We start from the raw sequence: 27,588 nt of genomic DNA, 5'->3' as shown, positions 1-27,588 counted from the left end.
GAAAATGGATGACTAGTGTTATATGCATGGGTTTTATGGTGCATGTTTGCAGGTTGTAGAATAATTACTAATGCTGTTATGTTTTGGATAAGTTATACCGTGTGATGGAAGTCCATGTCGAGTGGGTTAACTTGGTGGAGCTGAGATGACGTAGATTATGGTTGATTGATGGTTGACATGGCAGCCATTATAGGCCCTTCTTAGTTGGTGCACTGAGTTTTCTCATTCCCCTTATCCTGCCCAGCAACTCACGGACAAATTCCTATAAGGAGGAGAGAAAAAAAATGTTAGACAGCTCATCCTTTAATTATTTAAAAGGTTATCAAAAAAAGGCTTTGCACACCCAAATCTCTCTGTTTCAATCGGGCTTGCATTTTTCAGTGCTTCTTAAGTTATGCTGCTTTCCTGTATCTATGTTGTCTTTCACTGTACCCATAGAACAGATTATGAAATACTCCAACAAAAGATGAAGACCACAATTGAAATCTTAAGATGTAATAATAATAATCAAGCCTAAATTTCTCTGTTTTTTCCATTAGTGTCCTGCTGTTGTTGTGAGAGCTTGATTGGGATGTGATTACCAGAATTCAGATAATAAACATCCCACATAACTGTCAAAAATAGTTACATAAGTAACTGGCAAAAGTTAAAGTTTTAAAAGATTGCTCAACATTTTGGGAAATACAGAAATTTGCACTGCTACCACCCGAAAAATAGTCCAGCATTATTTTTTTTATTAAACAAACAAGATCAGATGTGTGAATAAATGAGCTTTAGGATTTGCTGGTTGGTGGATTTTGTTGCCTTAAAATAATTAATTGATTATCAAAATAGTTGGTGATTAACATACTGTCGATCGACTAATCAATTAATCGACTAATAATTTCCAAAAATGTTTAAATATACTATACTGACATTCAATGCAGCATTACACAATATGATTGTTGGCTTGTCATTGTGATTGACAACCAACTGAATTTCACGCTTCAGAGTTTATCCCAGTGCCACAGGGAATTGTGTGGGATAAAAGGAGCTCAGGATGATGAGCAAAGCTGAATCAAAAATATATAATTGTAATTAATGCATGAAAAAAAAACAATCGTCTAAAGGAATGGAAAATAAAAGCTGAACTGCAAACCCCAAGCATGATGATATTCCTCTTTAAACATGCACAGGAAATACTGGATTATGAGGAAAACCAAGTCAGTAAGGAAGAAGGTCAAAGAGATTCCTCATCTTGGGTTTAAGAAAGAGGTGGTAGAGAGATACCACGATAGTGAGACTTTGAAGAGAGTACACTAGAATATAATCCCCCTCGTTATACAAGGGGGTGACACTGCTCATGACCTAATTACTGACATCTATGCCTCCCCCTCCTCTGTCTCACTCTTGCAGCCTTTATACATCCCTCTGCAACCCTCTGCTGCTATCTTTCCTACTTTTTCCCTTTATCTCCTGTTCTGTCCCCAGCGTGCTGTACCTTTTTATCCATGTACTAATTCTTTCTTTCATCCTTCCTCCGTCATTTCCTGTCCCTGTTTTCCAGCTTCCCCTCTCCCTGTCACTCTTATTCTTTCTTTGTCACATTCAACTTTTCCCTTCATCATATCTGTCATGGACCAGTTTATCCCCAGCTGATGCCTCCCTTCATTGTGGGATTGTGTTCAAAATGGCATCTATGCTTCTCCATTCTCACAGGATTATGATGCACTTGTGTGTGTGCATGTGTGTGTGTGTGTGTATGTAGGTGTGACACAAATCAACGGCTGTCAACCTGGCTGGACTCTACCCTAGCTTGAGCTACCAGTGACCTTGTGGTGGTTGTCACAGACTGACCTAATGCCACACATTCAAACACACACACAGACAAACAGGTGACAGATGGGGAGTCTCAGATTGCCATACAAAGTAGTAATGTGATTGGTGCGTACTACCTTTAATCACCAAAATGGCTTAGCCCCACCTAAACTGATCCCAAACATTTAACCCCACTTTACACAAACAAACACACAAACACACACCTACTGAACATACCTAGGGCTCTTTTTTCAACAACAGATTTAGTCTGCATATATACATCCTTATTTTGTTAACAGTGTCCTCTGTGTGTGTGTGTGTGTCCTCTGGCCCTTTTGGCTCTTGTATTGTATTGAGGTCAGGAGAACAGTGACGTGTGTGTGTGTGTGTGTGTCACATTTGACATTAATTAACCACAGACATCAGACACATCTGGGCCATGATACATCAACATACAACGGATTGTACTCTGCATATTGAATATTGAATGCTGCAAGTGAAGATCAATATGTCCATCTACTCACTCGCTGCTAGGCCATTGATGGAGCATTATTGTACATACAGTATAGATGAAAGACACACTAAACATACTCACCTCTGTTGGTTTGTAGCAGTCTATTAATGATTCCTGTGTTAGAGAAAGGAAAACAGGGAGAGCTTGTTGGATTAAACATGTTCACGTCCTAAAAATAGTACAGCTGCTGGATTTAAAAAACAACAACAACTTAGTAGTTCATGTAAAATTCCTGACTCCTGTGTCTGTTTTGGAGGTTGTTGGTGTATGGCAGATGACATAATGTCACTTTCAAGTATAGCTAAAATGGAACTAAATGGCAATAGGTTTTGTTTACAGGAGGCAAAGTCAAAATAACCTGATTAAGCAGAAATGCCAATTTCTACATTGAAAGGAAAGTCAGCCAACCAACGTTTTGACATTTTGTCTCACACAGAAAACAAGCTAGTTAGTCTCGCTCTTAATCCATTGAAATTGCTTTCTTTACTTATGCATATAGACTCCCAGAAGGGAAAAGCCATATTGTTCGATTGAGGTTGCCTAAAGCCATTCTGGAAAATGATGATATCCCTGACTTAAGTATGTAGAGAAAGGGGTGTTTGGCAAATTCTAATCAATTTCAAATTAGCACATAGAATTATAGATCAGCAATATAAAACACAACTCTTTCATCTAATCTTTAAATCTATAATGATCATGATGTACAGTATATTACAAAGGTGTTTGCTAAAACAAACACAAAACAAAACACATACACACAGTCTCAGGGCTATACCTGCAGTTTGATGGCTCGCTCATCGTCACTGTTGACTTCCAGCAGGTCATCAATGTCTATCTCCACCTCCGGCATCTCCTCCTCCTGGAACACAAAGACAGTCTTGGTTAGTGGGCAGCTGCATCAGAGGCATGTCAGGAAAACAACGACATGCAAACCAGCAAGACCAGAGGAGCTCAACAGCAAATTAAAATGAAGAACTAAACTAAGAACATATTTTGTAGTGGAATCATCATTGCCATCATGTTGTAACATCCCTTTTTCCAGACAATAACCTACAATCAAAACCAACCTCAATTACACAGTTTGTCTCACTTCCACAGTCTTAAACTTCATTTCGCCTCTCAGAACGAATCAAAGTCTGTGTTCAAAACACAGTTTCCACGTCTCTGCTCTTCAAGCTCCACAAAGGCAGAACGTACAATCTATTTGCCTATGAGGAACAGGCATCATATGGAAATGTCATTGCCATGCAGTGCTGCTGGGGCTGGGCCGCTCAGTGGCTCAGTGGTTAGAGGCTGTGTACTGCTCAACACCACTTCAAAAGGTCCTGTGTTCCCCTGCTTCATTTTATTTCACCACATGGCTTGTGCAGAAGACGCACACAGGGAGGATCAACCTTCCCCTCCCAGCTACCGCATGATGTTTCTTCAAACTCTCCCTTCTGAGAATTAAAGCCAAAGAAACCATGTACAAGTGAGCTTACACATCCAAAAGATGAACTGCTCACTAACAATACACTGGATGATTATAGTAAAATGAACTCCACTGCTGTTATCCCTTCTCAGTATCTCATGAGAATTATATCAATATTAGATGACTCCATACCATATATATATGTCCAGTGCCCTTGAAGGGGGAAGTGTGCCCTTTATATAGTGAAGTGGAAAGTAAGGTTGTTGAGGTCATTCTCTCCAAACATCCATGCAAGAAACCGCAGTTCACATCAGACCAGCCTTTTTATTAATCATAACCACAATATTTTCTGTAATCTTTCCACAGTTACCACGTAGATATCTCAAAACCCTTGGGATACAGGGTTGGCTGTCTGGAATCTCCATTTACTTAATCTCAAAATCAATATCTCCGACAGATAGAACCATTAAAGACCGTGTAAAGTGAAAATATATTTGTGTTCTGAGTTAGTCACATCACAGACAGATGTGTTATTAACCATCCTTCCAAATTTCAATGCTAGAAAAATTGTCTATGTATGTAAAATTATCTTTTAAAATCATGAAAAATCAAGCACTTCTCTGTGCTGCCAAACGCTGGGGGCGTGTCTGCTGAAGGCGCTGGAAACACACCCACGCGCGGAAGGGGGCCGCCTCCGTGTAACATAGCAACAGTAGCAATGGACGCTCGCGCTAACAGCATTGCAGTGACCCAGCCCTACATGTTTGAGCCATCAGAGCCAGACACTGACTCGGAGTCAGACAATGAACATGCACAATCTCGTGCCTCACAGTCTGCAACAGAATGGTAATGTATGTCTCCTATTTATGCAAGTTAGCAATATGTATTACTGACTATCTGCTATGGGATACTGACGCCGAGCTAGCAACCGAGTTAGCTGCCGAGGTACGCTCCCACTGACTAGCTAAAAACGTTAGGGTTTCATGTAATGAAGAATTGTGATTGTTTTGTCTGTTCACAGATTAAACACTTGATTTTTATTACTGTTTCGTTAATTTAATTACTCCTTTTGTTTATACCTAATAAAGGTAGTACTAGTATTTCTTTCTAAGAGTGTAGTGGGTGGTAAACCCAAGTAAATTCAGTTTGTCCAGCTTTGAAAGGAGGCATTTTACTCGTTTTTTCAGATCACATTATTCAACAAATGTGGGGAAACACATTAGGTAACTAATTAGACTACAAAAAAGTTAAATATAACACTAGCCAGTTTTACTTAGTCAGTTACTTACCTGTGTCTTCTGATTAATTTGTGGATTGCTGAATGTCATCATTACATCACACAGGCTGAATAAGACAATATGCTTCAACTGATTAGGTCATTTTGCTGAACCAGGCTTCATACTGAACTGACAACTGAAATGGTGCACATTTGTCACACTGTGATTAAAAATGTACTTGTGCAGGTGCACATGTGGAGAATGCAGAATAATGCCCACAGAGGTTGAACATGTCTGCTGCAAGGAGCTGAATGCTGTATGTAAATAAAAACTGTTTTTCACAATAATAATTCAAATAATGAATACATAAGCAGCAGCATACTAGATGTCTAGCACTAAAACACTTATTACACATATTCCTATAGGTTCAGAGTAGATGTGGAGAGCTGCCTGAAGAGCCACGCTGCATGACTCTTCATCCAGGCTTGGAGCCAGTCTGCCTGAACCCCTACTCCCTGCAGAATGCCCTAAACATTTATCAGGCAGATCATGGACCACTGGCGGAAAAGGAAAGATCTGGGTAACATAGACAATATAATAATTGTTTTACTGATTTCGGATATTTATAAATTACACTTGTGTTGATCAAATGACATGCCTTACAAAGAGAGGTAAGATTTAGTACCCGGGAATAAACTTACATCATTTATACAATCATATTATAGTTGACTAATGTATACAGTGTATTTCATTTACACTCAAAGCACATGAGTGATGCTTGACTGTATCCATTTTAATCCTTCATCTTCCTGAGCTATATATAAACTCTCATGTTGGACAGATTGCAAACAATAAATACTAGTTCATTCTTTAGCTGTTTTTGACTACATAGTAAATCAAACAACATGTACATCACCTTGATATATAGATGTATAAACTGAATGCACATGATTGGACATTTATACAAGCAATCACTAGATTATTATTATTATTATTATTATTTCTGAAAATGTAGCTGTGTGGTCGTGGAAATTCCTTGGAATAAAAAAACTGCTGTCCATTTTCTTGTCCATCCATTTAGCCAATATGATGAGGTAGACTGCAGGTTGATGAATCAAACTCATCTTCTGAGGTCCCAATCTGTAAGACATGACAAAAAATGTGGAGGGAAACAAATAAGTTCAGTTTGGTTTCAGATAGGTTCTTCTAAAAGACAACACATGTCAATAATGTTTTGTGAAAGACAGCTCCAGTGTCAAATTTGATTACACAGAGGACAACATACCAAAAGTAAACATACATAAAAATATAAATCAAAGTATTTTTCTACATTTTTTCATTACAGGCGTGCTCGCTACCTGGCCTACAGGAGTTTTGTGTCCTGGTGCTGGGGATACCTGGGAAAGGACAACCGGGTTGTCATCCCCTCCTGTGATGTCCTCCGCATTCATCAGGAGTACCCTGATGAAGATGGGGAATACACAGGTTTTAAACCTCCCCTTTAGATTGTTTTATTATTTATAGTTTATTGCTTGCTTATATTGTTATTTGTTTATAAAATGTGTCCAATATAAAATAAATGTATTATTGAGTAATGATATATTTGTGTGTGTCACAACTTACTTCTTTTACAATGGAGGCTGGTGGAGCTCTGGTCCTGAGATTGGCTGAGGCAGGAGTAGGCTTGGGCGGTATAAAGGTGTTGCAGTATACCAAGGTGCTTTCTGAGTGCTTCATACTGTTATAGTGGTTTAATTTCAAATGTTTTAGTCACCACGGAAATTAGTCGCCAGAAATGTGTAATAAATACCATACACCAAGGTAAATGTCTGGAAGCTATGAAGGCTTGAAAAAAAAATATATACCGCCCAAGTCTAGGCACAAGGTAAGTCACAGGAACAGTGGCTGCCAGATATGATGGAGGAAGACACTGAGACCTGTACATGGGAAAAGAAAACAGGAATAAGGAAAAGAGACATTAGGCTGTCATCATGAACACTGCATACATACACACAACATACCTCGTGGGTACCTCGGAAGCCACTTTGACACTCATTTTAGGTGTCCCTCGGTCCATGTTTTACATTACACACAAACGTAAAACCTCAGTCTACATATAATTCCTTGTCATAGTTATATTGGTGCACATAAAATATTACCTGTCGATTATCATTGTGTTGTCAGATGGATGACGCTCAGGGAATAAGGCCAAATTATGTCACGATTACATGCATGCTAACATTACACGGGCATGACGGTGCATGATGTAAAATCACTTTCAGGATTTGCGCATTCAGCAAAATGCATTTAATTGCCTAAATGTACAGTATTATAACTTATAAGCACATAAAGTTACTTACACTCTCTGACGGGCACATAATGCCGGTGGCGGTGATGATGGCACCTGCTGTCGGCGGGATGGGAGGATGTAAGCCGGTGAGGGAGACGGTCGGTGGCGGTGATATAGGCACCTGCTGTCGGCGGGATGGGAGGACGTAAACCGGGGAGGGAGACGGTCGGTGGCGGGCACGTAATGCCAGTAGCACCTGCTGCCGGCGGGACGAGAGGACGTAAGCCGGGGAGGGAGACGGTCGGTGGCGGGCACGAAGCCGGGGAGGGAGACGGTCGGTGGCGGGCACGTAATGCCAGTAGCACCGGCGGGACGAGAGGACGTAAGCCGGGGAGGGAGGCGGTCGGTACGGCACCTCTAAACAGACACAACGGACTGCTCAAAAATCCCGACTTCCAGTGAAGATGCACACACGAGGAGTCATGACTAGTCAGCTAGCTGAGAGCGAGCTGGAAAACGACTGAGGCTAATGCGCTGAATGTATTTATACTGCAGCAGCAGCAGGGGCGGGTTTATGATAATTACCGCCGCGTTACGTAACGCGGCGGAGATTTCAGACCCGCCTACTAAATCCTGACACAGAAATCTGGAAACACAGTTTGTGAAGCCTAGCTCCACAATTCAAATCTAAATGGTTGAAATGCTTTTTACACCTTTTTTAGAAATACATTTATGACCTATTTAATGTGTTTAGAAGAAAATGTCTGATTTCACTTTACACGGTCTTTAAACAACATTTGATTTGCAGTATTCAGTCGCTTTCAGCTCATTGGTTTGGTCATATGGTTGACTCAAAATGGCTCTCACCAATGATTCATAGAAAGCAATGATCAGCTGTTACCAACACAAGACATAAGATGACTGTATGCTAACTGTCAAGAACCACAAAATGACTGGCTGATGATAGATCAAATGTATGTTGCTGTCAGTTTGTTTGAAAATATCTTCTTGGTGACCAAAAATGGCTTCATTCAGCTTTAAATTAGTTAGAATTTATTGTATATTGCTTATCAACTATCTCGTAAAATAGATCTCTAAAAGTCTTACATAAAATTCTGTAGTGTCGCACAGAGGAAGACAAGCAGCATTTATCTTTGACCTACTTTAGATTTAGCATGCAGGACTGTTCCTAAATAACAATATGACAATAATATAGATCCCTTTAGTCAGGATGCAAAATGACTGAAACGGTTTTCAGTTTTAAAATCTGTGTGTGTGTGTGTGTATTTGTGTGTGTTTGAGTCTCCCACTGGACTCCTCTATGCTTTAGCCTAGAGCAAACATTGGCATTCAGACACAGGAACAGCAAGGATGGAAGGACGATTTGATTTTAGCTCTCAGCATTAAAGCTCAGTCATTATGATTTCTCTTTTTGTGTAGGAGGGTTGATGTGCACAGAATGGAATTAACCCACAATTATACCTTTGAGATTACAATACCAATAAGACAAATGGTAAATGTGGTATGTGCTCAGTGTTTGACAACATGAATACAAATAAATTACTTCAGCAAAGGCATCTGGGAATTTTCATAGTAATCATTCATTGTGAGGATGAACATAAAACAAGAATGTGCATGTTTCACTGAAGCAATAAATACAGTTTTGATTAATCATCATCTGAAAAATTCCACTTGACATCAGTGACACTCATACCTGTCTTTAACATATCTTATCTGCAAGCACTCACACACACTTGACTTGCCTCCACACAATTACACACGTGGTTACCCCATCTTCATCCTTATTCCTGAGCTGTTAAGAGGCATTAACAAAACTAGCATTTTAAGCATCTCAGTCTCTCCACAGACAGGCGTCCCCTCTGACCCCTTTCATAAACATCTTAGTGAGCGTCTTAGTGAGTGAGTCTTGCAATGAAACACCCCCATCAAGGAATCAGAAAAGAAAAGCAGAGAGATGAGGGAATTTAGCAGAACATATCAAAAGGTTGTCACTCATTAGTACAGAATGTGTGTGCAATGGAACCAGATGACTGAGGTTATATGCAAATGCCAATCATCAAAGGGGAGATGAGCTATTTCAAACAGAGGAGAGGAGGTTTAAAAGGTCGTAAAGACAGAGAGGAAATGATAAACGTGATGCCGTTACCATATAAAATACTCATACTAGGAGACTTTGTGTTTTTCATTTTTATGTTGTCAATATGGTCCTCTACAGTCCACTAAAAAAACTAAATGCATATTTGGTCAAAATACCTACAGTCATCTGTTTTAACATATAAAAATGACAAAAAAAACTAACTGCAGTAACTACACTTGAAAAATCCCCACTTCTCGGGCTAAGGTTGTTTAGTTGAAAGAAAAACAAACAAACCCATAACTGACATACGCTACAATAGGTTGAGCAAGTATCATGCCCTTAGGACAGATGAAACCCATTAATGGTCCAAACTAGAATTTCAAGAACAACCCATAAACTCAGCTGCACCTTCATCTTGTTTACACTTGACAGCAGCTACCTGCAAATTGTGAGAAGAATACAGAAGTTGCAGCCTCGGTTGTGACTATCAAAAGCAAGACATTAGATGCATTTAAAAAAATAAGACTGAGTGGTGTCATGGTTGCACACAGTGGTCTGCTTTTTCATATGGAGAGACAAGCTTTAACCTAATAATAGAAATGAATAAGTGAATTAGAATGAGCAACAGAGAAGTGAAGCAACATGAGAGCAAATTTAACACACTGACCTACTTCTGAAGAGGGTTGAGGGGAAAGGACAATGCTATCTATCTACCAAATTCAAATTCAAATAAGCCTTATTGGCAAGACAGAACAGAAATCTATATTGCCAAAGCGGTACAGTAGATTATTCATCCATCTATCTAACATAAGGTAGTTAGTACTTGGTCTGGCTGCCCATGTGTTTGTTTGTCCCTGACTCTTACACTTGTCAGCAGGCAATTCATCCTGTGTCACAGTAATTGGTGATGACTAGGGAAAGCATGGCATGTGTGTGGAGCATGACTGAAGGCAATCTTGGCCGACGTGAAAATCTTCACACGCACACAGGTTTGCACATCAATCATTGTGTTAGGACATTGAACCGACTTCCATTCATTGTGAACAGCGTAGCTCAAATGCCTAACCTTAACCTAACCTTACCCAGGACCTGACAAATTATGTTTTGCCTCATTTGGACCAGGCTTTGGTCCCCATGAAGACCACTTGTCCTGACAAGGTCAGTGTTCAGACCAGAAAAAGGTCCCAAAGAGATAACAAAAATGTGCACACAGGCGTGAACACACAATTTTTATTTTTGTCGCCATCAATCTTCTGCTGAGAAATGCTCACCATGGGGCTTTGTGTCTCTGTGGAGCTTGTGAGAAAGCACCTAAGTGTGTTAAATATACTGCATGCAATGACAAGAATGGAAACACACTTGCACTCACATACTTAACATGTAGATAAACACTGAACTGTTGTTCTCCTACTGATGATCTACAGCCTAAAATAGCTGAGGTCACATCCACTACCCCCAGGAAAATTATCTTCCAGCTTGCCAGCAGTGAAGGGTGACAAAATGACAGCGCACAGTGCTGATTTGTAGGACAGTAGATAAAACATATAGACAGGATAAAAACTATATATATTTATAGTTTTTATCCTGTGCCTTTTTATCTTTTTTTAAATGTTTTAAAATATAATCATTCTTGCTTGATAGTAGCCGTAGATCCTTCTGTGCATGCCTTGCTTTAATATGCATCATATGAGAAAAACCCTGTTATCTCTTATGTACTATTGTGCATTGTCAGCATTGGTTTGGTTTATAATAGTATGGAATTGGGACACAGTAAGAATGTGTGTGTGTGTCTGTGTGTATTTGAGAAACATAGCAGCAGTATTTGTTGCAGATGAAGGCAACTTTGCGCATATGCAGAAGAAAGATGTACTCATAAAAACAGGAAAAGAGAGTAATGTTTAAAGGATAGCGTGTGTGTGATGGGAAGATAACAAGGAACAAAGTGTTTATGTAATGAAGGCAACTTTGTGTAGGCTATATGTGAGAGCCAGCAAGGAAAAGAGAATCTGAAAGAGAAACAGGGAGCAAGACAGCCAGCCAGTGTATTGGCTGTGTGCAGCGAAAGTGTGTGCATGCGTGTCAGACTTGTTTTTAACTGACAGCTAAGCAGCCGGCAGCGTTTTCAGTCTGGTTCTTCTGGGATGAGGTGAATCAAAGCTAATGTAAGCGGCCCGACCCTGTGAATCACCACAAACTCTATTCAGACTCTATTCAAACACTCAAAGAGTCAAACTCCTTGTCACAGGGAATCACTTCACTCAGCCAAGTGATTCATGATTATTCCTATTCATAGCCCACTTATATGAACTTGAACTACCAGTTGTACCGAACACTGGCAAAGACTTCCTGAAGAGATCATTCCTAAAGGATTTTTTCGCAAAGGTCAGTTATATAGAAACATAATCGGTATAGGTTTGTGTTTTATTTTTTAAAGTTTTATTTAAAAAAAAGGTATGCAACAGCAGCCCACATTCTACAGTTAAAGATCACATAATGGCTGGGTTGCTAGTGGCTAACTCAGGCTACAAATTATACTACAGTTGTTTCACCTTTGCACTACAGTAGCTTTTGTTCTTTGTGGCTATAGATAGCCAAGGTGCTGTTAGCCTAGCTCACTAGTTAACTTAAAGCTATCCCTCATTTGGCATTTCTTTGACCTGCCTTCTTACACATGGTCATTGGCTTTAATGTTCATATTCTAGCATTTTAGCATACAAAAAACTATAACTCCATGAAGATTTACAAGCACAGATCATAGTAACTTGGTGGTGTTTGTTTGTATGATCTCCACAAACGTTTACTACTATTAGCTATAAAACCTGCTGTATGAAACATCTATGTCCCCCTGATCCACCCATGGACACATTGTTTCTGCTGTGGTTTTCTAGTCCTTTTGGGAAATGGTGTCCGTTAAACAGGTGAGGTATTTACACAGAAATACTGGTAACACATTATTTTACCTCCTGGAAATATTCTGAGTCACTCACAGGTATTTAATGATTCATTTTTAGGAGATTTTACAGAAAGGATGGAGCAATTTGGTATAAATTATAAGAAAAAAGGTTAAGTTGGTTTTGTTGGTTGCCACTCATATGCCCACACAATATAGTTGGTAATATGCATGAATTCTTGATAAATTTGACTCCATGTATTAGCATATTTGTAAGATTCCTATAAAGTTTTAAAGAAAGAATCTAATATGTTAATATGTAGTTTGAGACACAAATCTACAAATTGAAAAATAGGTAGTCTTGATCTGTTAAAGTAAGGAACTACATATGTAACCCAAATATAATCAATTTGTACTTAAAAACTAAATCAACTTAACACTAACCAATTTCCAGGAAATTAGTATAAAATTAGAGCACCTGTAAAATGACCCCTTATCAAAATGTATAATTATCAACATTTGATTTGAATACTATCTTTATCTAGACATCTGGAATGAACCATGACGTCAATTTGTTTATTTTATGAGGCTTATTTGCATTATTACAAATGTCAGTGCTGAGATGCAGTTGTGTTGATGGTTTTTAGACAGCATCAATTACAACTCCAAAAAAATCACAAGCGCATAACTTACAATGGCGTGAATACCTACGCAACTGTGCTGGTAAAAATAGTTTTCAGCTTCTAATAGCAAGTGCTGTAGTGGATGCTGATTCATCACTGCTTATTTCTTAGAAAGACAGATGAAAGAAATTGTAAACGAGTGAATTTAGTTACAGAAGCTAGTGGAAGTATGAAGGATGAAGAGACTGTACTCTGAAATGAAAAATGTTATTGATTATTCTAGCCTCATAGCATTGACTGTGACTGCAGGCCAGGCTGTTGAGTAAGTAGGGTGCTTGCAAAAAAAGATTTTGTCTGAAGCATCATGGTAGCTGTAAGGTACAAATGATGAAAATGGAGGCTCAGCAATCAAGATCGCTGTCTATCAGTTGTAATTTTTCCCTACTGTCATCAGGGAGGGAGAGAGAGGGAGAGGGAGAGAGAAAGAGGGAGAGAGAGAGAGAGAGAGAGAGAGAGAGAGAGAGAGAGAGAGAGAGAGAGAGAGAGAGAGAGAGAGAGAGAGAGAGAGAGAGAGAGAGAGAGAGAGAGAGAGAGAGAGAGAGAGAGAGAGAGAGAGAGAGAGAGAGAGAGAGAGAGAGAGAATATGTGATTATGTTCCAGTGGTGGAAAGAGCACAGGAACATTAAGTCTCTGCCTGTAATACAATATTGAAACACAGCCTCAGTAATACACACAAAATGTGGCCAACACTGACAGATCCCCCACAAATAAAACTGGGTGTGCTCTCACACACACACACACACACACACACACACACACACACACACACACACACACACACACACACACACACACACACACACACACACACACACACACACACACACACACACACACACACACACACACACACACACAGGATATAATCTTATTCATATTAAGCTGTTATTATTAGAAGTTACCTGGTGAATAAGATAACACCCACTCTTCAATAATTGCAGCTCTGTATGCAAGTGATAAAATACACAGTAACAAAAGAATAAGAGAATTGGCAGAGAGAGGTATGGATAAGAGGGAAGTGAGAATTTTATTAGTACAAGGATACATAAATGTTCTAGCAGATGATGCTGTAAACAAGGGAAAGTCATTAAAGAGTCAGACATGAAAGACAAATAAGGAAAATAGGATCTATTTTATGAGATGTAGGCTAACAAAATGAAATAACAGGATGTTTGCTATAGTAGAGATGGATATGAGGGTAACAAAAAGTTAAAAATACTGCATAAGGGAAGTGAATAGAAAGTAATTAGAGGTATGTATGAGAGCAGTGATTAGAATACGTAAGTGAAGAAAGTGGAATACAGAGCGATGGGGAGCGCACAGATAAGTGGGTCACGGTGATGATGAGGCATGAGAGGAAGGAAGAGGAGGATTGTGCAACAGCGAAAAAACCTCATAGCTCAGCTTTCTTCCTCTCGCTGCACTGCCATGCTGTGTCACATCAAAGCGAGGAGGAGCTTGAGGTAGGGTGAACTCATCTTTAGAGACCGAAAAAGATGAGGGAAAGAGATAAACTACTGCAGGACAAAGAATTTAGGGTGAAGGACCAGAGAAGCAGCTGAGAAGCAGAGAGGATCATGGTTAACTAGAGGACAGAGAGTGTATGAGAGACAGAAACGATCAAATAGAGGCAGAACTGGTAGGGTTCCCATGAAGGTTAGTAAAGGAAGGGGAGATGTGGAAGTGGAATGGTAGAAAGGGGTGTTTCTACCGCTTCTCTCCTTTCCATCCCTCCCTCCTCTCTCCCTTGCCTCTATCTTGCCCCTCCAGCGATGCAGTTTGCTGGAACTGTACAGCACAGATGATGTGACTTCACTGGGTAAAGTTAGCTGCTTCAGCAAAAGCTCTTTCCCACGCTGATTCAGCTGTACTCCAGAGGACATTGTATATCAGAGAGGGGAATGGTTGAAAAAGAGGATTGGAAATATACAATTCTCAAAGGAGAACAATGTTAATGCATGCTGAGTTATATCGAAGCTCTTTGTGATGTAAATGTCTTAATCATTCATACACCCCTTATGGCGATAGTGATGTGATGTGATTGTGGCAGCGCAGGAAGCCCCAAAAATACAAAAACTCCTAGTCTCACCCTTCACCCTTCATCTTGATAAAAGAGGTCATCTTTTCTGGGCAAAAAGACATATTGCAGATTATCTGACACTGCTGGAAACTGCTCCAGAATATAAGGACAATCAGGACCTAATATAACTAGAATGACAGCATCATCTGCAAACAGTAGGGATGCCACAATACACTAAACTGGGGACTCTCCTACACCTCTGATTTTGCATCTTGTAAATAACAGAAGTATCAAAAGCCAAGTGTGCAACAATCCATGTGTGTTTAATCCAAGTTTTTCTTCACAATATGCTTTTCTGGACTCCGTATATAGCACTGAATTAACATTGTTCGAATCAATGGCATATAAAATGGCAATTAAAAACACATTTGTCGTGGCACACATGGCTTGCAATACAAAAGCATTCTTACTGGCATCTAAGCAGCATCTCATATCCAATATGTCCTCCTAAATAAAAGGCAAAATATGTTGTTTGTTATGGCAGAGGGTAAATGACAAAATTGAGACTACCTTGCTGTAGCCAGCTACTGATCAGACCGGTGCTAGTAACGGAGAGGCTAGTGGTTGGAAATGAGAAGCTGACAATTCATTTGACCAAGGCGATAGCTGATGCACCTAGAAACCCACTAGACTGACCTCTGGCTTAGCTACTCATTAGCTTCTGAGGCTGATAGGAGTTTCCTGATCTGATAATACGATTACAAAAAACATTACAGAAATAAAGTAATTTTCTGATCTGTAACTGCCTATGTTTAGGTTTCATTTGGTTAAGATTCAGGAACGTTCATGGTTTGGGTTAAATTAACTATTTAAATAAGGGCAGGGAATGATTATGGTCATGGTTAAAAGAAACCAACATTGACTGTTGGTAGGAAAAAGCAAGTAAACGCCAGTCTCCCTGGGCTTTCTCTCTATGGACATTGTGTCTCATCACACCATTTTCTCCTTTGCTCCTGTCAAACAACAATCATTATTCTTACAGCCACTAGAGGTATTTGTCTCTTGAACATAAAAATATGTTATTTTGGGGCATTTGCTGAAAGAACTGATGCTGTCTTTTTCCTCATATTGTCATACTAACATTGAACAATTCTCCTCAGAGTCTGTAGGATAAAACAGCTTACAGCAACCACCCCAACATATCATCCTCCTACTGTTAAAATCCTGATTTAAAGCTCAGAGTAAGAATTGTTGTGGATTCAACCATGAAAATGCTGGCATCTGTCTTGTGACTCCATTTCACAGTTTTGTGGTTCAGGGGTGCGTGATTCATTTTACTGTATTTACCAGGCAGACAGTTCCTCCCTGAGGCTAATGTATTGACAGCTGGGGCCTCTTTGGACCTTTGCCCTCAGCACAAAGCAATGCTTCCAGCCAAACTGGACTGAAAACATCAATAGCACCAAGGTCACTAGTCAACCAGCTTAGCAACTAGCTAGTCAAGACACTAAGGCAATTAGAAAAATATTTGCTATGAAGATATACAGTAGAAGCACTTAAAAATGTTACCCCTTTAAGCTTGCTTACTCATCTATCACTGCCAAACGTGCACAGACATTCAGTTTACAAAAGTAGACGTGCAGGTAAACTACACACCCACATGAACACACCCAACTGACTTTGAAAGTCAAAACAATAATCTGCTCTCCTTCACTCGGCTTCTCTCTCACGTGTGAATGACGACAGTGTTTTGCATCTTCTTTGCAGCGCCAACCATAGAGAGTGAGTCAGTGTTTGTACACAGCCAGTTTATAAACTGTCGGCCTGCTGACAATGAAACCAGTGATTAACCGGTTCATCTTGGGATGGGAGGAGATGTCATAGGAAGACAAGAAAGTCAGTGTGCAAGTGTGAAAAGTCAGCATCTCTTCCTTTCACCATCTCAATGCTTGGCCGTATCTGCAGCCCTGGTCGCTATTGGTTTCCCCCTTTTACTATCAAGCTTTGCAACTAAAAGCCCATATGACACAAGTTTGAAGACCAGGCTCATTTGGTGAACAAAAATAAAAATTAGAACACAAATTTAAACAGCTGGCAATAAATTAAAACTATGAAAATTGAAAGCATGCCACTTGACTGAAACATTTTAAAACGGTTCCCTGTACCATTGTCTCTTATGATGCAAGGGCTATAATTCAAATTAATATCCTGCAGACATTTTGCCCTTTCCTTTTTCTTTCTCTTCCTATCCATCAATATTTTTTATTCTATGCAGGCAGACAGGATGTGTCTCCCCAGGTTTGGCAGAAACACGTAAAACCGCCAGGACAGCTAAGCCCCTCAACGCAGCATACAGGGTTAATAGAGTGGGAAACCACAAAGGATGGGGAGGAAATTGAACAGGCGGCTGACAGCTAAAGAAAAAATAAGACCAAAACCTTCTTAAACCATTTAATTTCAACATTTTATCATCATTGTTTTGGTTTCCTGAAGGTTACTTTCTTTTCATGTTCCAGTTTGATTACTTTTCTGTCACAATTTAATTGGATTTTGCTGTTTTTTGAGCTAATTGTCACATTGTCAATACATCAATTAAACCTTTTTGGTTACACAAGCATATGTGACTAACAGTGTCAATGGCTAACCTAGAAGTATGTGAAAGCAAGAAGAATAAATGCTAGAGGGAAAAATCACAGAGAGGTGGAGGAGGATAAGAATCAGGTAGGTGGCTGTCCCTGTGGATCAACCGTCTGCAAGAGAGAAGGAAAAGCATAGAGAGATGATAAAGAGGAAAAGAACGCATTGAGACCTTTGCCCTTGCTTTTGCTTTTTGAGACAGATATTTGATACCTTTCTGCTTCATGTGTGTGTTTATAACTGTTTCAACAGCTGGTGGCTATCTGCTTGCTAAAAGGCCTTCTTGTCAACACCTCTGATTTGTGTAGTAGCAGATGTGTGTGTGTACAGGTGTTATGTGAAATGTGTCAACACGTGCTTGGACATGCAAACACACACACACACACACACATACCTATTCTTGTCTGTGCAATTGAATTGGCAGATGGATGAAAGTCTGCCTTTTCGAGAGCAGATAACAAACACAATGATGACCTTTCCCACCAGGTCCATAAACACATTGGGGTCACGCACTAAAACAAAACACCCAATGTACTGGCTAAATCTCCAAATGGGAGGATCTGTTGCCCAAACTGTGACAATCAAGTTTATAAAGCTTGCATGTATTTCTCTTTTTCATTGCTGCATTATCTCACATATTCTCTCACTACACAATTAATCTTTACAGTTTTCTCTTTTTGTACAATTCTGCAGATATTAAAACTCAACTGATTAGTGCCCCCAAAGCTGTAACTGAGAGCAGCCATTTTCAACATAATGAGGTAATTAAGCTGAGCCCACTTCCTGTCATCACTCAGAGTGAGACGCGTTCAATTGATCACTGAGGTGAATCACATCCATCAACTGTCAGCAGTGATGGATGCACATTTAGAAAAAAAAAAAATGAAGACACTCTATACATACCTACAGCCTAAAATAACATCTACTTACTCTGTATGGTCAGTGTATCCAGTAACCTTAATGGTAACATAATGCCCCTCTTTCTCTGTTCATCCCTAGCTCATAAGATCCAGCATGCGATTCCTAAACCTATTGAACGTTGCTAATGACTTGGCTTGAATTGCACTGTTTACTCCTCCTCTGCTACAATATGAGGTTCACATGACACACAGTTCTTCTCTTTCCCAGCAAGAACAACATGAAAGGCGAGCAAGGGGAAACATTATTGACAAGGTCACAAGACAAACAGGGGGAGTAGGAGTAGGAGGAGGTATACAAGATAATGAATAATGAGGAATAATGAGAGAGAGAGAGAGAGAAATGACAGAAGATGTTCATTTTCTTTCCAACTAGAGGTCCACAACAAACACATAAGCTGCATTATTGATTTAACTGCCACTTGTTTTCTAAATTAATTGGTTAATTGATTGTTTTACAAAACATCTAAAAACAATGAAAGATATATGTCACAGTTTCCTAAAACCCAAGGTGACATCTTCAAATTGCCTGCTTTTTAGACCAACAGAATCAAAATCCAAAAGATCCCATCAGACCAAAAAGCAAATTCTTACAAATAACTAGCTGGAACTGGGGAATATTTGACATTCTTGCTTAATGGCTGAAAGGATTAATCTATTACCAGGACAGTTGACCATTATTTTTCTGTCAATCGACTAATGGTGTAATCATTACAGCTCTACATGTTAACATCACCTCAAGTCAGACCCTTCTACACAAAACAGTGTGGACATTAAACAACTCCCCTTTACTGTGATGACTGTTATACAGAGAGAAATAGAGCAGCAGACAGTAGTGAGCATTATCTATGATTAATCCATGAAAAGATGCTCCATATCCTACTTCCCCTTGCTCCATTTGGTCGAAATATGTACTATTGACCTGTTTGTGTCTGTCTTTCAATGGAGTGCATGCTCTCGTGCTCATCCATTAATGGAAAGGACCCCCGACTGCTTGCTACCCCATATCTGCTATAGAGCAATGGAATATCTTCAACCCAAAAAAGCATGTACGGCCTCATACAAACACATACAAACACATGCACAGACATAAACACACACACACACACACAAGGCCCGAAGGCAGAGCACTGTATACCGGCAGTGTCTGTGCTTGTACACATGAATAAGCTTCATTGAATGGTGCTCCATTGATGCTAAGCCATTAAAAGCAGGACATTACAGTGTTTTTTTCTCCCCTTATTCTGCAGCTTGCACCCCAACAGTCTAGCACACACACACACACACACACACACACACACACACACACACACACACACACACACACACACACACACACACACACACACACACACACACACACACACACACACACACACACACACACACACACACACAGCTGCCGAAAGCTGTTCCAACAGCCTTCATTGATTGTGTTGAGGTGCTCACAGAGAGACAGACAAACACATCACTCTACTGACACATCCTGCCTTTTTATTACCTAGACTTGACCTCAGAATTAAATACACTCCCATACAGTCCAGACTAGTTGCTCACACTTGGCTCCTGTGAGTATGAGTGGGTGAGGTCGTGAAGGTGTGTCAAAGAAACAGAAAAAAGAATTACACTGCAGCTGAGTTTATATTCAAGTAATGCCATACGGAGAGTTGAGGGTTTTAGTATTAAAGTTTTAAGTGTAAAATGTTCAAATATGAATTCAAGATTAAAACTGAAACAATACATGGATGAATCAATCAGTCAACAGAAAATTAATTAGGGACTATAATGATAATTGTTTCATTATTTAAGTTTTCAAGTTCAAATGAGAGGTTTTTGAGCTTTTCTTACTCGTGTGTGCATCTTGTGAATATCTTTGAGTTTTGAACTGTTGGTCAAACAAAACAATCAATTGGAAAATGTTGCATTTTTCTTCAGTTTAGACCCAAACTGATTAAAGATCAATTGAGAAAATAATCACCAGTTTAATTAATGGTGGCAATACAGCAGAAAACGACAAGGAGGGAATAAGACACTGTAGTCCTCATCTTCACTGCATTACAAGAGCTGGGCTGGAAGCACTTGGGTGCCTTGGCTTTGTCTCTTGGTTTCTCACTCTCTTTAAGTAACACCCTCCTCTGTGCTCTTTCTCCTCTCTGTCCTTTGAACAGCGAAATGAACGGAGGCAACATCTCCCAGGAGAGCAGGGAGGAATCCATCTCTGACAAAACTCACCTTCTATTATCCTACAGGCCTAATCCAAAGAGGGGGAACAGAAACCAATGATGGGCAAAACCATTTTAATGAAATGCAATGACGCAGGAAGAGGAAAAAAAATTGCGTTAAAGATTTGTGATTTCTTTTAATAACAAATTGCCATATTTTGTTTTTAGATTAAAGGAATAGTTTGACATTTTGGAAATGGGAATTTACACCAATTCACTTCCTTGACAAGAGATTGGACTGATACCATTGTCATAGCTCAGTCTCAAGATGGTTAGGTTATCTTAAAGGTAGAATATGTAGAATGAGCAGAACAACGCCATCTAATGTCTCGAGATCGTAGTCGCAACAACCAAAAAGTAATTCCAGCAGTCGAGTTGCCAGGTCCGGTGCCGGATTTTATTTTAGCTCTAACTCTGTAAATATACCACTTTATCCACATGTCTAACCTTTTTAGGCGAGAAAGTAGCCCTTTAGATCCACAATGTGACGCTAATTTGTCCAAATAACATCTGCTTAAAGTTTTGTTCCTGCGAATTCGGAGCCACTCAAGTTAGCCGTAGCGAGTAACGCACTTCCGGTCATTTTCACAAAATAAAACACCCGTTGCCTTTTATTATTACTAAGAAAACCATAACGATAGAGTTGGTGCTTTTATTTTGAAAACAGGAAGCGAACATACCCTCGCTGTAACTGACTTGAAACCACCGAGGTACATTACATTGTAACGCCAGTGGGAGTAGCAGCAATGTCTCTGCATGTACTGCCTAATCCTAAACACCGATTGGCTTGTGTGTGGTGTCGTCAGAAGCAGGAGAGGCTCGCGGTCGTAAACATCTAGATCTGAAGTGTGCCTTTTGTGACTCCCATACTGAGACTGTTATTCATCTGTTTTGGAAATGTCAATATACCCGTAAACTGTGGCAAGATATTTGTAGATTCATTTTAGATAATATCTGCTATGATTTTGAGCTCCTCTGGCAAAATGTCCTTTTTGGATTTATAAAGAGTGACGTTCCAGCTGAAAAAGAATATTTTTTAATTAATCTCATTTTAATTCTTGCAAAGTTTTATATCCACAAGTGTAAATTTGCCAAGGTAAAACCCATTTTTTGTGTTTTCATGAAAGAACTGGAGGTGTATTTCAAGTCAGTTTCCTCTGCTAATAACAAGAAAGCTATCAAAACTATAAATCTGTGCTCCCAATTCAATATCTTTAATTCAAGTTAATTTCCATTGCTCATATCCCCTGGTGTATTTTACTTTTTTTCTTCTCTTTTTTTTTATTTTATTTTATTTATTTATTTTACTATTATTTATTTCTATTTATGTATGTTTTTATTTTATTGTCACGTCTATTTGTTATCCAATTGTTACTAATATGATGTTCATATGGTTGTATGCACTGTTATTTTGTAAAGCAAAAATAAAGTTGTTAAAAAAAAAAAAAAAAAAAAAAAAAAAAAAAAAAAAAAAGTAAACATCTAGTCACGTGTACTCTGAGATGGACGCGCAGGTCAGGAAATGACGTAAACGGACCGTATATGGTTTGTTATTTGTGTTATTACATTACGTGTTGGACTAAATACATGGACATATTGAGGAAAGTATTCCGGTTTTATGGAAACGGATTTCATATTTCACAAGAATGGATACTTGGCGAGCTGTACAGAAAGTCCTGAGTCATAAGATGATCGTTGTGGATAAAGGGAAGACTTTGAAGGTATGTAGGCATTATAGCTTTTCTCACTTAGCTGAGTGGCTAGCCAAGCTAATCGCTATTTGCTATTAAGGCTGTGAGCAACCATATAAGTCGTGAGTGGTCTTGAATGAATCAGAACAATCTAAGCTTTCCAACAATGTACGGCATGAATATATATGTTTAAGGGTTGGTGTTTAAAACACTCAGAAGAACGTGTGGCTACCTCCTAACATCCGTCCCGTCCCGTGAACGGAACAGCGTGCGTTAAGAGGTTAATGATCAAATATCAAAATCCGAATAGCGTCAGAAAGTCAACCCACTCTCCACATTTCCATTGCTACCGTTTTGATACTTCATGGTACACAAACAAATAGCATCTCATATGAAAGCTAAGACCCTGGAGAGTTCAACAGTACCACTATTATTGCGCTAAAAACTCAGTGAACCAGCAGCCAAAGAATACAAAGGTAAACAACCACTTATTTACAGTGACTAACAGATATTCTGTCTTACCTTCGAAGTTTTGTGATGAAAAGTTGTACTTGAGAGCAAAAAACGCTGGTTTTAGTGAGTCCAACACGGCTCTGCTTGTTTACAACTCCATTTCACCCAGTGCCAGCTACAGTAGCTGCGCAGGAACAACAGACAACCCTGGCAACCCGCAATTCCGGCCGCTAAATGGCTGGTACAATGTACACAGAACGTGTCAGAACGTCATTGTCGAACCCGTCAAAAATTTTTAATTTTATGGAAAAGCAATACTTTCATTCTGTACCCCTCAAAACGCCCCGTGGCTGTATTATTTTAAAAAAATATATAGCTTTTAATAAATATTCTACATATTCAACCTTTAACACTGGAAACAGGGCAAATAATTAGGCTGGCTCCAACTATATAACCACCTCCAACACCTCTAAAACTCACTAATTAGCTTTTTATATCTCATTGATTTAATCTGTACATAAAAATTAAGAAAGAAGTAAAAAAAAATAATAATAATTCAACATTTAACCATGTCGTCATTTTTACACATTTGTTTTTGTATGGATGAAATAAACAATTACTGAGTATTAGAGGTTCTGGTACAGAGCCTTTGAACAGAGCCAGGCTAGCTGTTTTCCCATGTTTCCAGGCTTCATGCTAAGCTTAGTTAACTATCTCATGGCTCCAGTTTTATATTTAACAAACAAACATGGAGGTGTTAACAGGCATAATGGCAGTGACTTCCTGTTTACAATCATATGACCAAACATCATCAGTAAAGTCCACCTGCTCAAACACTGTCATCACCTATCTATTCATGGATGAACAGAGTGATGCAGGAATGAACATAAGCCTTAACAATGCACCAAAGTGACGTGTCAGAATAATGACATACTGGTTTCCTTATCCGCTTTCCAGCGGGTCTGTCTACCACACTGCAATTATTCCAGCAGCCAGTATGGTATCAGACTTCGCCAGAGAGTCAGGGGATTCTAATGTGATATTATCCCATTTGCTGTGTGAAAGACATCATATGAGGAGCTATCATTCTGTTGGGAATATATATATATATATATATATATATATATATATATATATATATATATATATATATATATATACACACACACACACTGAAATCTGGGCTGCAGAGTCTCCATCATTAAATTGAAGTCAAGACAAAAGGGAAATCTACAGACAAGAGAGTTCAGTTTTATTTAACACTAATCTACTAATTTTTGTCCATCCAGAAATCACAAAAGAGAGCGCCCTATGATTTCCAATAGATGGGTTTTTAATTATTCATCTAAATATACATTTGCAGTTAAAGCCTCACAGAAAATCATCCGCTGAAAGAGAAAGGTAAATGTTGCATGACCGAGACAAGCCTGCCTGAAATCAACACTTGGCCAGTGCACTGTAGCCCTCATCGAAACATCAAATAGATCAGTCGATCTGCTTGGAGGCATCATACGACTTGTAGATCAAGCGCACCTGCTGATGACAGACTGACATGCAGCCAAGAGCTCAGCTGGCTTTGAAATGTAAACTCAGGTTATACAGCTCTTTTCAACTTGAGTGAACACGACAGCAGGGCTACAAAGAGAAGGAAGAGCTTTGCAAACAAGACAACAGTCATAAAAACACCAGCTGAGCATTAGATGTCTCCAAAAAGATTCATTTTTGGTAATGTTTTAATAGATAGAAGCAGTTGTGAACTATATGGAAGCACTGTGCGCATGTGCAGGCACTTGCAGTTTGAACAGACTATTTGCCTTCAGTATGACAGAGAAATATTTGCATTGCAATTTTCATTGGAACCTCAGACAGACAATAACGCTTTAATGTTGGTATTCAGTGTCATGTGCATACACTGCACATCTCTTTATAGTCAGAGATGGAGAATGTTGCATAAACCACATGCACAGGTGTACCTTCAGGTCTGCACACACCAGTGTTCACACACACACTAAATAAAACACATCCCCACTGTGTAGTCTGGCAGGTTAATGTGCATGCACATGTGAATGCACTCACACTGCCTGTTTCATCTCTGATTGGCTGAGCTGACAGACATACTGCATGTGCAGTGCAATATGCATGTGTGCATAGCCTATGTGTGTTCATGCAGACCCTCCACTGTAAAGAAGGGGGTCAGAGCCAGAAGAGGCGATTGGCTGGTAAGGAGAGTCACAGCATCAGCACATCCTTAACCCACTGCCCTTCTTTCCTCTTCTCCATCCCCTCCCCCCACTGGGCTCTGGCAGCATACTGTGTGTGTCAGCGGGGCGCACGGGCGCGTGCGCGCACACACACAGCCCACCTAGATGTCTGTGCTTACACGCACACCCGCACGCGCATGAAACCCCATTGGCACCACCACCCCCTCTTTAAATGGTAAAAAATGCGACTTGTGAACGTGACAGCGCAAAATAATTGGGCTGTAATACTGTCTGGCAACAGATCCTCCTACTAAAGGTGAAAAGGGTTTAAAAGGTCAGAAATTTGTCAGAGAGGCGACACAGGAATTCATTCTCACACATAGCACACAATTCACACGAACTGACCATCATGAGCTTTTGTGGTTTAACATGCCTTTTGAGCTCGAGGATGACCCGATTTAGAACTGTCAGGTACAGCGAATAAAAAGAAAACCCCGTTGCAGAGTGCAGTGTTTCAAGTAAATTCAATATAATCGGGTTACGGCACATTCCGGGACGATTTGTGCGTAAAAAGGCGCAACCGTGCGGTTTCTCTCGCACTAACTTTCTTCCCTGGTTGACCCGAACATCCTTCTCTCACCGTCTACGATATAGAAAAGGGGAGAGGAGACAGTCAAAGATGTTGGAGTCTTCAGCAGTTCAGCATACTCATTATTAAACCAGACAGCTTTTAGGATGCTCAGAGAGACTCCGGCTATCCTACCCTCAGCTGTGAGCTGTCTGCAGCAGATTGGCTGTCACTGTTGCAGAGGACAAAGAGACACCGACACTAGATGTGGGATCCACTGTAGATGTGGGTCCATTATCCTGACGCCTTTGCAATCGTTTCAGAGCAACTGAAATCCCATCGAAGAGGTCAGCTGCAGTTGTTGAAACAGAAGGTGAATCACCTGCCATTATGGTTTTGAGGGTGCATTAACCGTGTGTGAATTAAGATTTATTCCACTCACCTCACAGTCATACAACTCGCTGAGCTGCTCAATGATCCACTCCTCCAGCACGAGTCTTTTCCGCAGCTCTTTCCTGTCGTACTTGACCGTCACTTTGCCCTGTTTCTTCTGGACCGGGTCATCCCCGGCGGTGATGGGGCCGGACCCCACGCAACCGACCCCGGTCGCTCCCTGGAAGAACACACGGCTGCCGGCGGGTGGCAGGGGAGCACTAGTCTCGGTGCTGGCGGCCGACATTGCGGGATGTGAGGGCTTATACTGAAGAAATGTGTGAATGAGTGGGGACTGTGGTGCTGAGAGGGGACTGCGAGCTGCTCAGCAGACAGGAGAATGGTGAGGAGCTTTTAAACAGCTGCTATTTAAAGCGCAGCGCCGCAGACAGCCGAGTAGGCGGAGCAAACACTACAAGAAATTAGCGTCTTCTCCTGTTAAAAATTAAAATGTCTTTTCACCACCACCAGATGGTAGCCTATTAAATCACTTATTTCAATGTTTCAAATGGTTAGCAACAAATGAAAAAATATATAAAATGAATTATAGCCAAAGATGACTGAGAGAATCATTTTAATTGGAAACACTTTTGAAAGATATCATTAGCAGGCTATAAACCTCGTTTTAGAATTATATGTATTTCTTAAGTGAGGTAGGTAGTAAAATTACTTGTTAAGGTGAGCATCTTTTGCAGTGTACCAACCAAATTCCCTCAATGGTGCTTGTCTGTGTGCCAGCGCGCACTGGATGCTGGGCAGCTTCAGCAGGGTCTTTCCCAAACCTAACCACGCTCCTCACATCACGTCATCAACCATCTCATACATCAACTGAGTATTTATGTGTTCTTGTCTTCTTGTGTGATGCATTGATAATACAGACGTCCAAAATTGGATCACCATCTTTTCAAATACTGAGCACAGTTCTGAACCCAATTATTTTATACATGGATGTGAATAGTCCCTTGCGCCACCTGGTGGTCACACGCAGGGGAACTCAATGTTCAATACACGTGAATCTTACCAGCATACAGTAAGCCTAATCATGTGGATGTTTTTATGTATAGCCAACAACATCTTGGTAAATCCTATTATTCCACTTTAAATATTGTATAACATTATGCTGTGATGTAATGATGCCTTTTGGTAGCCTTTCTGATCACCTTACATCAATGTTGAATAATAAAAAAAATTAAATGATGGCACCATATGTCCAAATGTTCCACTTTGCACGCCTGATCCTACATGGGTCACATCTCTCAGGCTCTTTAAAGATAGCAGCCAAATAACTGAGCAATGTCATGCACAGTAAGTATACAGCAAGTCAGTGAAAGTGAACCTTAGACTCCTGTAACAACTCAGTGCTCCCTAGATTAACTTTATGTTGGCTATAGCCTGATTTCCCAATGAGCAGTTTATGATAGACTATAATGTCATCATAATCATCAAACACTACTTCAGACATGAGACAGTTGCAGCCAGTCATGGTGGGTCTATGCCTTTGTTTTCAGCTGCAATCTGTTGGGACATTTCTCACAAATGAAGCTCTG

At 39.9% G+C, this 27,588-nt stretch overlaps 1 protein-coding gene across 1 annotated transcript; it reads right to left on the bottom strand.

Moving 5' to 3' along the window:
• Nucleotides 1–44: 44 nt before the first annotated feature.
• On the bottom strand, nt 45–26,288 carry ppp1r14c (protein phosphatase 1, regulatory (inhibitor) subunit 14C). The gene is made up of 4 exons (XM_053337377.1): nt 26,052–26,288; nt 3,087–3,170; nt 2,393–2,425; nt 45–262 (listed from the first exon to the last, which is right to left on the bottom strand). Exons 1-4 carry the CDS (start codon nt 26,286–26,288, stop codon nt 188–190), a joined length of 429 nt encoding a protein of 142 aa, XP_053193352.1. The 3' UTR covers nt 45–187.
• Nucleotides 26,289–27,588: the final 1,300 nt, after the last annotated feature.

Source organism: Scomber japonicus, chromosome 17 (assembly GCF_027409825.1).
Source record: "Scomber japonicus isolate fScoJap1 chromosome 17, fScoJap1.pri, whole genome shotgun sequence".
Taxonomy (NCBI): Eukaryota; Metazoa; Chordata; class Actinopteri; order Scombriformes; family Scombridae; genus Scomber; species Scomber japonicus.
The sequence above is the reverse complement of the archived record's forward strand: the minus strand, read 5'-3'. Positions and strand labels throughout refer to the sequence as shown.

Excerpts from the sequence above, each read along its gene's own strand:
- ppp1r14c (XM_053337377.1), bottom strand. The coding sequence starts at position 26,288 with ATGTCGGCCGCCAGCACCGAGACTAGTGCTCCCCTGCCACCCGCCGGC. Across the intron at positions 3,171-26,051 it reads GCGAGTTGTATGACTGTGAG|GAGGAGGAGATGCCGGAGGT; the intron begins GTGAGTGGAATA and ends TTTGTGTTCCAG. Across the intron at positions 263-2,392 it reads ACTGCTACAAACCAACAGAG|GAATTTGTCCGTGAGTTGCT; the intron begins GTGAGTATGTTT and ends TCCTCCTTATAG.